General features: G+C 49.2%; 1 protein-coding gene across 2 annotated transcripts in view; it reads right to left on the minus strand.

Annotated features, from left to right (window-relative positions):
- cdc42bpb (CDC42 binding protein kinase beta (DMPK-like)) overlaps nt 1-11,137 on the minus strand; it is a 50,015-nt gene that overhangs the window by 19,607 nt on the left and 19,271 nt on the right. For both annotated transcript variants that reach the window (XM_030046775.1, XM_030046774.1), the window contains exons 3-15: nt 10,997-11,080; nt 10,475-10,570; nt 9,361-9,509; nt 7,647-7,740; nt 6,219-6,419; nt 5,214-5,462; nt 4,223-4,466; nt 4,007-4,114; nt 2,941-3,074; nt 2,609-2,851; nt 2,401-2,511; nt 2,056-2,300; nt 1,851-1,956 (exon numbers count right to left, since the gene is read on the minus strand). In XM_030046775.1, coding sequence (XP_029902635.1) covers nt 1,851-1,956; nt 2,056-2,300; nt 2,401-2,511; nt 2,609-2,851; nt 2,941-3,074; nt 4,007-4,114; nt 4,223-4,466; nt 5,214-5,462; nt 6,219-6,419; nt 7,647-7,740; nt 9,361-9,509; nt 10,475-10,570; nt 10,997-11,080 — 2,064 coding nt within the window. The remainder of the gene's footprint in view (nt 1-1,850; nt 1,957-2,055; nt 2,301-2,400; nt 2,512-2,608; nt 2,852-2,940; nt 3,075-4,006; nt 4,115-4,222; nt 4,467-5,213; nt 5,463-6,218; nt 6,420-7,646; nt 7,741-9,360; nt 9,510-10,474; nt 10,571-10,996; nt 11,081-11,137) is intronic.

An 11,137-nucleotide genomic window follows, 5' to 3' on the forward strand; every position in this document is an offset into this window, starting at 1 on the left:
ACAGCACAGCGGTCTCAGTCGCCCCTTTTCCACCAGAAAGGACCTGGAGCTGGTTCAGTGCTTAACTGGTTCCAACAAAGAACCGGTTTGCTTTTCCACCGGCCAAGAGCCAAGCGCAGCCAAGCAGAGCCACGTCATGACGTCAGTGGAAAACGTGATCACGTGGGTGTGTGAGACGCTCGCTCGAATCACAACAACCAACATGGTCGACAAATGGCCGAGCCGTCGTAGCGATAGAGATCTATAATAAAGGCCACAGGCGAGCTCTCTACCTGAGGGAAGGTGAGTGATCTGCACAAACGGAAAAATCTTGACGGATTTCCAAGCGGTTTGGTTTCTTACAAACGTTATTAACGTGGCTACAGCTCTGGATGTTTGACCGGAAGTGTAACATAATTATTAATTAAGTGACCCCAAAATTGGGGTCAACCTAGGACAAATTGCAAGAGAAGCAAACTCAACTGATTCTGTATCCTCAGTTTGTCCTGAGTGAGGGGAAAAAAGTCCCAAGAAATCCCATTGGTGGAAAGTTTTGAAAATCACCTATTTATGACCACATATTACCAAAAAACACTGTTTTTAACACACAGGGGAAAGGGGGTCAACATTTTACTTTCAGATATCACTATGAAAATTCACAAGATGATTACACACACAAAGACAAGAAAAAAAGTCAATTACAAGTTCTTTGAATTATTCTGTTTTCACATGCATATCACACATTATCTGATTTGATATGCACTAATAAGGAATATAAGGAATAAATGCCAGAAGACACATTTAAACAGTGAATTAAAAGGTTACTACATATATAGTAACCTTGAATTAAAAGGTTACTATATATATAGTAACTTTTTAATTCATTGTTTAAATATCTGTTCTGGCATTTATTCCTTATATTCCTTATTAGTGCATATCAAACCAGATAATGTGTGATATGCATGTGTCAACAGAATAATTCAAAGAACTTGTAATTGACTTTTTTTCTTGTCTTTGTGTGTGTAATCAACTTGTGAATTTTTATAGTGATATCTGAAAATAAATGTTGACCCCCTTTCCCCTGTGTGTTAAAAACAGTGTTTTTTGGTAATATGTGGTCATATAGAGGTGATTTTCAAAACTTTCCACCAATGGGATTTCTTGGGACTTTTTTCCCCTCACTCAGGACAAACTGAGGATACAAAATCAGTTGAGTTTGCTTCTCTTGCAATTTGTCCTAGGATTTTTCATAAAATGACTGGACTATTATTGTATTTATGGTTTTTAGCATCCAAACTACTTTTTATTTGCTGAGAGTGCGACCAGCTGATTTTTGTTTTACAAATGGCGGCTCACAGCGTTCACTGTTCCCATTTGGGTCTGTAGCCCCGCCCACCAACGGCGTAGTGGGTCACGTCATCGGTTCTTTCTCTGCCCCCTGTTTAGCCCCTGCTGCAAGCTGGTGCTCGCCTGGAACCGGTTTGGAGCCAGTTTGGAACCAGTTTGGAACCAGTTTGGAACCGGTTTGGAACAAGTTTGGAACCAGTTTGGAACCAGTTTGGAACCAGTTTGGAACCGGTCTGGAACCGGTTTGGAACCGGTCTGGAACCAGTCTGGAACCGGTCTGGAACCGGTCTGGAACCGGTCTGGAACCAGTTTGGAACCGGTCTGGAACCAGTTTGGAACCAGTTTGGAACCGGTCTGGAACCGGTTTGGAACCGGTCTGGAACCGGTCTGGAACCAGTTTGGAACCGGTCTGGAACCGGTTTGGCCGATGCTTGGGCGGTGGAAAAACACAGCGGCGGTGCTGAGTCAGGCTCTGGGTCTGAACCGGCCCGGGGGCCTCCCTGGCGGAGGGGGCGGAGTCTCACCCTGTCGTTCTCGGCCGTCAGCTTGCGGCTGTCCTCCGTCAGCAGGTTCTTCTCTCGCTCGTGTTTCTCCTTCAGAGCTCCGACCGCCTCGTCCATCTCTGTTTGTCTGCGGTGAGAAAGCACAGCGACACGTCAGCTGACAACACACGGCCCTCCGACGCCACAGGAAGTTCAAAGCGCAGCACGCCGCTTTGGCCCCGCCCACCTGTCCCTCTTGGTCTTGTCCAGCTTGTCCTTGAGCAGCAGCAGCTCCTTGTTGAGCGACAGCTGCTGGCCCTCGGAGTCGGCCAGCTCCTTGTGGAGGTTCTTGATCTCGGAGGAGTGCGAGGCGTCTCTCCTCAGCAGCTCCTCCTCGTAGGACAGGACCTTCTTGTCCAGCTCCGTCTTCATCCTGCTGATCTCCTGCTGAGACTCTGCGCCTCCTGCTGCTCCTCCACTGCCCTGTTTCAGCTGACAACAACACACACACTGTCACACATTGCTGACCACGATCAGGATGGTGGAATCTGTGTGTGTGTGTGTGTGTGTGTGTGTGTGTGCACCCTCTGACCTTCAGGCTCTCCAGCTCCGCCTCCAGCTGTTTGGAGTAAATCTCACTGTGTTCTCTCAGCTTCTTCTCCTTTGACGCCTCCGCCTTCGCATCATCCAGCTGAGCCTCCAGCTAACACACACACACACACACACACACACACACACAGTCAGTCCTTCCTTAGGAACAGTCCCCCCTCCTCCTCCTCCTCCTCCCAGGTGTGTCTCACCTCCTTGCGGTTCTTCTCAGTCTTGCGGATGTCCTGCCGCATGGTGTCCATTTTCTGCAGGAGGGTGTCCATCTCCTCCTCCTTGTCCCGCAGCTGGCGGGACAGGCGCTGCTTTGAGGAGCGCAGCTCGGCCATGCGCTCCGACAGCTCCGAGAACTCCTGCAGGGCCAGCTTCCTCTGAGAGTGCGCTTCCTTCAGCTCCTTGGTCTGACTCCTCAGACGCTCCAGGGAGTCTGTCAGCTGCTGCTCGGGGTCAGAGGTCAGAGGACAGTCAGCTGATTGGTCTATTGTTACCTTGTGGATGTGTGTGTGTGTGTGTGTGTGTGTGTTACCTTGTGGATGTCGTCCTTCTCCTGTCTCAGTGTTTTCACCTGCTTGTCGAGGGTTTTCAGTTTGGAGGCGGAGCTTTCGTAGTCCTGTCTCAGTGTCACCGCCTCCTCCAGCTGGTGCTCCAGCCTATCAGAGTCTGCGATACAGGAGAGGGCGGGGCTTATTCATGTGATCAGGAGACGGACGCCTGCAGGGTCCAGAAAATCCTGCTCTGCTGCAGAACATACCACCACCATCAATACAACTGTTACTGCTGCACTTCCACTGATAGATCAGTTTATCAATATATCAGCCAATAGCCAATAGCTTTTTATTGAAGAACAGACAGGGGCATGTCTGCGTCTTCCCTGCTATCTGATAGATAGCATTACTTTAGTGATAGTTTTCAAAATAACTTTCTAAATGAAAAGATACTGAATATCAGAACAAAATCCTGGCTAGCAAATTCAGATAAAAAAATCCAAATCATTATTTATTATTACTAATACTAATACTGTTCTTTATGGGCAGACTGAGTCATGGCAGCTAGACTTGTATTTGTCTTAGGAAGACGTTTGGCCTCTTATCCAACCATTGTTGTGGTCTGGTGAGTGACAGTCGTCAGAGTCAGGTGAAACCCTGGTGAACGCCGATCGCTGAGATACCCAGGAGGATCAGAGGATCAACAGATTAACCTCAGACGACTCTCAGCGACCTCACCCCACTGTCTTTGTCAGACTAGTGCGGACTAGACAGACCGATGTGCATGACCTGATGAAGCCCCTTGGATAAGAGGCCAAACGTCTTCCTGAGACAAACACGAGACTCAGTTTGCCCAAAGAGAACGATGACCTAGACACTAGTAATACTGTTAACACAAGAACAGCCACATTCATAATGTTGTGTGTCAAAACAATAAAACAGTGCTGGACCACAGTCCAGTCCGGTCCGGTCCGGTCCGGTCCGGCCGATCCGGTCCGGCCTGATCCGGTCCGGTCCGGCCTGGCCCAATCCGGGTCGGCACGGCTTGGTCTGGCCCGGTCCGTTCCAGTCCGGCCCGGTCCGGTCCGGTCCGATCTGGGCTCTGACCTGCCAGCTTCTTCTTCAGGCGCTCGATCTCCTCGTTCAGCTTCTTCATCTCCTTGTCTCGACTCAGAGTTCCTCCTCGGCCTGGAGCTTGCAGGGCCTGGGTAGACTCTGCACACACACACACACACACACACACACACACACACACACACAGGGTCAGAGGTCAGCAGCCGGTTATTCCTCCATCAGACAGACGTGGTGTGAGCAGGCTGGTACCTTGCAGTTTGCGGTTCAGCTCCTGTTTCTCCTGCTCCAGGCGGCGGATCCTCCTCTCAAAGGCCTCCACCTCCTGCCCTCCTCCTGCTCCTCCTCGTCCTGCCTCCTCCCCCTCCTGCAGGCCGACCATCACCCGGCTCAGCGAGCCTCGGTCGGAGAAGCAGCTGTCGGTGGTGTAGGTGAAGCCCACGAAGGGCAGGTGCTGCCCAGTGAAGCCGGTGTGGGACACTGGGGGGCCGATGTCCTGCGGGACAAACAGTCCGTCAGACGGGACGAGCCGGCGAGCGCTGCAGGCTCGCCTGACGGATCCATCAACGCCGACACAGAGCAAGACCAAATGCTAACGTGAAATGTTCTGAAGGATGTGCAGCAACACACATTTGTTTGGGATTCTTTTTGCTCGACAGGAAAATGCAATTCTTACAGAAATCTCCAAACGTCAAAAGTTTTTCACAGTATGAATTTTTCTGTGGCGTTTCTCGAGGTCTCGGTGTTCTAATGTGGGATTTTGGTGAATTGTTGACCATTTTTATTAATTTTCCAGAGGTCAAACATGGTCAAAATGGTATCAGCATGAAAACTGCTGCTACAACGTCTGACCCGTCACTGAACACAGCAGTGGCTTCACATATTTCCATCATGGTGCTCTAACGCTTAAACATTCTAAATAAATTAATAAAAACCCACAATGTTTATGACAGATTTATGACTGTAATAACTCGACACACGGAGCCGAGCTGCAGCGCAAATTAACCTTCAGCTTTCAGACGATGTTCACCGTTTCTATTTGGCTTCTACTGTTGACCTCTGACCTCCTCCTGAAGAGGCCCTGTCCCCCACAATGAAGAAAGGGCTGGAATAGTGAGGGCTTAAGCAGCTCATTCTGACTGGTTTACATACTGGTGACAGTGGGTTTCATTCTGGGTATGTTGTTTTCTTTACTAGAAACCAGACATGCACAGCGGTGCACGTCCTCTCCTCTGAGACTCACCGGGTTCTTCAGGACGTCGTCGTCCACGTCGAAGTTGGAGGTGTCGGAGGGCGAGGACACGTCGGGGATGTAGGGAGCCTCGGTGGAGCGAATGTGGTCCCAGTCGATCCCGCTGAAGAACGGGTGGCTCTTAAAGTCAGAGAGGCCGTGGACGCCGAGCCGCCGCTCCCTGGAGCAGAGCAGCCGCTGGATCAGATCCTTCGCCTCCTCAGACACATCAGTCACATGGGAGGGGAACTGGAAACGCTCCTGCAAAACCAAAAGATAAAAACCGTCTAAAAACATTCAGACTGCAGGAGAGAACAGAGAGTGAGACAGAGTGAGACAGGCAGGGAGACGGGCAGACAGACAGAGAGGGAGACAGGCAGGGAAACAGGGTGATGAGACTGAAGGCAGAGCAGGACGACAGGCGTCCGTCCACTGAGAGGCTGCAGATCAGATTTAGAAATGTGGAAGTGGGACAAGAGTCTGGAGACGCAGATAACCTGGAAACGGCAGCTGGCCCGTTAGCGAGCCGGCCTGTGAGCGAGCCGGTCCGTCAGCTGCGCCCAAAATATCATCTGAGAACAGCATTCAAAAAAATAACACATTCAAATGTACTCCAATATTTATTTTAAAAAAAGACGTGTATTAATGCATCATTAAACTGCAGCATGACCAAAACATTCTGAGGTGACTCCTGATGGTCATGTGACGTCCACAAGGGGGCGCAAGAATCCTCTCTCATCCACCTGTCCCTTCAAAATAAAAGTGTGTTTCTATCCCAAGCTGAGATCCTGTTGGATCCTCACCTGCACCTGTCCCGCTCAAACTTCCTGTTTCAACAGGAAATACATCAAATCAAGGAAATAAGAGTCCAATTCACGGGGACTTTAAGATGCTATAATATTTTGGTTGAGCTTTAAAACCTTCGAGCCTCAGCAGGAACAAACGAGACGAGCGACAGCAGGAGAACAGAAGCAGAGGGAGTGAAGAGGGAAGGCAACAGGAAGTGAGCGGCAGGACCTCGTGGTTCATGATCTTGCCGTAGGTTTCCACCAGCGACTCGGCGTAGAAAGGTGTTTCCCCGTACAGCATCTCGTACATGCACACGCCCAGAGACCACCAGTCACACTCCGGCCCGTAGCGGCCCATCCCGTCCTCCATGGCCTGCAGGATCTCTGGGGAAATGTAGTCCGGCGTGCCCACCGCCACCGACGACTGCACCTGCAGGGACAGAGCAGCGGAGCTGTCACACCTGCAGGAACACACCTGCAGCGCCACACCTGCAGGGACACACCTGCAGGGCCACACCTGCAGGGCCACACCTGCAGGGCCACACCTGGCTCAGAGTCTGCCTGATTTTAACTCACATTTTCCCCAGACTCTGTGTGTCTTCCTTAAATTTACAGTGTGCAGGTTATTCTGCCTCACCAGGCGACTCAAAGGCGTCGGAAGCCTTTCAGCAACATTTAAACAAATGTGACCGTCTTTAATTCCATTTTTTTCTCTAATTTTCATGTATTTTTTTTTTTTTTTTTTTTTTCACTACTGTTGCAATAATTTTTTGCGGTTGCCTTTCTGTCCCGTATCTTTGAAAGAAATCAAGCTGCCCAGGTTTCAGAGCATTCACTGTTTCCAGTTTGAAGTTCTATTTCTCATCTGAAACATAAACTACAAAAAGTGACATCGTCACGTTCATCTTGACATTAAATATTCTGCTTTTCTGAGCTGTTTCTACGTTGTTTTCACTGTTTTCTGGCTCTGCAGCTTCACACCTGCAGGCTGTTTTCACCTGCAGTGAGTCACATCTACACACCTGAAGTAATTTAGATACAGCTGAATGTATCTTTGCATGTGATGTGCTCCTTTAACATGTCATGTGCTCCTTTAGCATGTCATGTGCTCCTTTAACATGTCATGTGCTCCTTTAACATGTCATGTGCTCCTTTAGCATGTCATGTGCTCCTTTAACATGTAATGTGCTCCTTTAGCATGTAATGTGCTCCTTTAACATGTCATGTGCTCCTTTAGCATGTCATGTGCTCCTTTAACATGTAATGTGCTCCTTTAGCATGTAATGTGCACCAAATGATAATAAATCTTATTAATTTGCTCATGTGGAATGTCAGAATGCCCAGTTGAAGACACTAAGGATTCAGTGCTGTCTTGCAGTTCCTCTAGCGCCACCAGCAGGTCAAATTTACCATAACATTAGCACCAACCTGGTGTGGGGTTCAAGTGCACCAGAGTTATTATAGTTTTATATTTTTCAAAAGTTTTCATTTGTATTTTGTTTTGTATTTTGGTCAGTATTAGCTGGAGTTATTTTATTCTAACATGGGGGGTGTCAGAGGAGGTACTCCAATCCAAAGCCAACACTTTGTGAAGGCAGTCGACTGTTGGCTGGGAAACTGGACTGTGTGTGTGTGTGTGTGTGTGTGTGTGTCTCACCGTGCCATCCTCCATCATGCGCAGGCAGGATCCGAAGTCGGCCAGGCGGATGTGGCCATTAACATCCAGCAGAACGTTGTCTGGTTTAATGTCCCTGCAACACACACACACACCTTACTGTCAGGACTGTGTGTGTGTGTGTGTGTGTGTGTGTGTGTGTGTGGGTGAGGGGCAAACTACTGTCTGTTGTGCCAACACACACACACTTGTGTTTGGTTAACAGACTGAAGACTAACAGACTGTAAACAGAGAGAGACACACAGCTCAATCTCTCTCTCTCTCTGTCTGTCTCTCTCTCTGTCTGTCTCTCTCTCTCTCTCTCTCTCTGTCTCTGTCTCTCTCTCTCTCTGTCTGTCTCTCTCTCTGTCTGTGTCTCTCTCTCTCTGTCTGTCTCTCTCTCTCTCTCTGTCTGTATCTCTCTCTCTGTCTCTCTCACTCTCTCTTTCTGTCTGTCTCTCTGTCTGTCTCTCTCACTCTCTCTTTCTGTCTGTCTCTCTGTCTGTCTCTCTCACTCTCTCAGCAGATGAGTGAGGCCCTCCTCCCTCTGAGGTGAGGATGAGGAGGAGGCTTTGGGGTGAGGAAGCACAGGGTGAGGCTGTGCGGACAGAATTGGGACGTGGCCAAGCTCAGGTTTCTCCACAGGAAGGAAGCTGGACCGCTGCCCAGGAAAGAACTACGTTTCCCAGAGGACACTGCTGCCAGGAAGAGCCCACTTCCTGCCAGCTAGGACACACACACACACACACACACACACACACACAGAGGTCTGTGTATCTCTGATCTGCTGCAGAATGTTCTAAAGGCTTCAAAGCTTCTGACCACCAGGGGGCGTCGGTGGACACACAGAGCCCCGCCTCCTCCCTGCTGCCTCAAACTGAACATCATGAAAAGAAATAATTACAGTTTTTTTAAAACATACATTTGCATTTGACATGTGACTCTTAAAGTTCCTGTGGGATTAACTGGGATTATTCTGAGCATGAAAATGTGGTGAAGCTGCAGACCTTCAGCCACAAGGTGGCGCTGCTTTGAACGAGCTGCAGGCTCTCGCTCCAGCGGCCCGACATGAGGACCAGGTTCTCTGCAGAGCGAGACGCTGCACAGACGCTTAGCATGAAGCTCAAGAGCCGAGGGGAGGAGCTTACTGAGCCTCCAGGTGTTACAGGTGATGATACTGTGGCTTTAAACTGCAGTGAGAAAACACTCCGTTTGGTTGCTATGGTGACAAAGTAAGTCAGCCAGGCCTGCTGGGTCACATCTACCAGTGGGCGGAGCCTAGACCAGTTACCTACCTATAGGACGTCAGAAAGCCTAAAGCTGAAAACCAGGTGAGACAAGGGAGTCAGGTGGGCGAGGTGGGTCAGGTGGGCGAGGTGGGCGAGATGGTTTCGGTGGGCGAGGTGGGTCAAGTGGGTCAGGTGGGTCAGGTGGGCGAGGTGGGTCAGGTGGGTCAGGTGGGTCAGGTGGGCGAGGTGGGTCAGGTGGATTAGGTGGGCGAGGTGGGTCAGGTGGGTCAGGTGGGTCAGGTGGGCAAGGTGGGTCAGGTGGGTCAGGTGGGCAAGGTGGGTCAGGTGGGTCAGGTGGGTCAGGTGGGTCAGGTGGGTCAGGTGGGCGAGGTGGGTCAGGTGGGTCAGGTGGATTAGGTGGGCGAGGTGGGTCAGGTGGGTCAGGTGGGTCAGGTGGGCGAGGTGGGTCAGGTGGGTCAGGTGGGTACCTGTGGACGTAGTGCTGCTGGTGGATGGAGTGGACGGCCAGGACCATCTCAGCGACGTAGAAGCGGGCCATGTCCTCCGGAAGCCGATCTTCAAACTTACTGAGTAGAGTCAGCAGGTCACCGCCCACGTAGTAATCCATCACCAAGTACTGCAAAGTATTACAGTTTAATATGAGCACCACAGTATCCATCACCAAGTACTGCAAAGTATTACAGTTTAATATGAGCACCACAGTATCCAGTGGTGGCACTAGTACTAACAGTACAAGTGGAACATGTAGCAGTTGAGGTGGTTGTAGTAGTAGTAACAGCACTACTAACTAAGTAGTAGTTGTAGTGTAATACAGTGATGAAGTAGTAGTAGTAGTAGTAGTAGACAGCTGTAGTATAGTAGTATATAGTACTAACAAGGTTGCTGTCATTAATTTAATGTACTTGTAAAGCAATATATCAGCAGTAGTACATGCAGAATTGACCAGGTAGTTCACATACATATAGTATTACAGCAGTGTTTACTGTAATATTGACAGTAGTATTTACAGTAATATTTACACTAGTGTTGCAGTACTGACCAGGTAGTTCTCATCCTGTAGTATCTACAGTAGTTTTGCAGTAGGATTTCCAGTAGTTTTTACAGTTGTGCTACAGTAGTGTTTACAATAGTATTTACTGTAGTATTAGAGTAGTATTTACCATAGTATTTTCTGGAGTATTCCAATTATATTACAGTAGAATTACAGTTATTTTGTAGTAGTACTGCATTACTGACCAGAAAGTTGTCGTCCTGTCGTATTTACAGTAGCATTTGCAATAATATTGCAGCAGTACTGTCATAGTATTTACAGTAAGATTACAGTTGTATTTGCAGTATTATTAGAACATTGTTGCAGTAGTATTGCAGTAATGACCAGGAAGTTGTTGTGCCATAGTATTTACAGTAGTATTTGCAGTAGTATTGCAGCAGTGCTGCAGGAAATTGTTGTCCTGTAGTATTTACAGCAGTTTTTATAGTAGTATGTGTTACAGGAGTACTGTAGTACTGACCAGGAACTTATCATCCTGAAGTATTTACAGTAGTGCTGCAGTAGTATTGCAGTAGTATTGCAGTACTGACCAGGAAGTTGTCGTCCTGGAAGGCGTAGTGCAGGGTTGTGATCCACTGACTGTCTCCGTTCACCAGGACGTTCCTCTCCTCACGGAAACACGCCGTCTGCAGAGGACAGCACAACCACGCCGTCATGACAACCACAGCACACTGTCGCCATGACAACCACAACACACTGTCACCACGACAACATACAGGGCTGCTGGTCAGACTGGATTCTGTACAAAAATGCACAACCAGGAGTGGGTGTGGCCTGTGGTGAAGTGGGCGTGGCCTGCAAGGAAGTGGGTGTGGCCTGATTCAGACAGGCTCTGCTGTGGTTCTGATTGGTTCTCATGTTTGACTTGGCCACACCCCTCACCTGCCAATCAGATGAAGACAGAGTAGCCATCACACGCAGTGCCGCACACCACCTGACCTCTGACCTCTGACCTCTGACCTGCAGCACTCAGCTCACAGACACCAGGCTGTGCTGGTGATGGTGATGATGATGATGATGGTGATGATGATGATGGTGATGAAGGCCCTTACCTCGGCTCTCTTCAGCATCTCCCACTTGTTGAGGATCTTCATCGCATAAACTCTCTCTGTGTGCTTCATCTTCACCACGGCAACCTGGAGACACAGACAGGCAGGCAGAGAGACAGGCAGGCAGGCAGAGACAGACAGAGA

The sequence above is a fragment of the Myripristis murdjan genome, chromosome 24 (genome assembly GCF_902150065.1).
Source record: "Myripristis murdjan chromosome 24, fMyrMur1.1, whole genome shotgun sequence".
NCBI classification, from domain to species: domain Eukaryota; kingdom Metazoa; phylum Chordata; class Actinopteri; order Holocentriformes; family Holocentridae; genus Myripristis; species Myripristis murdjan.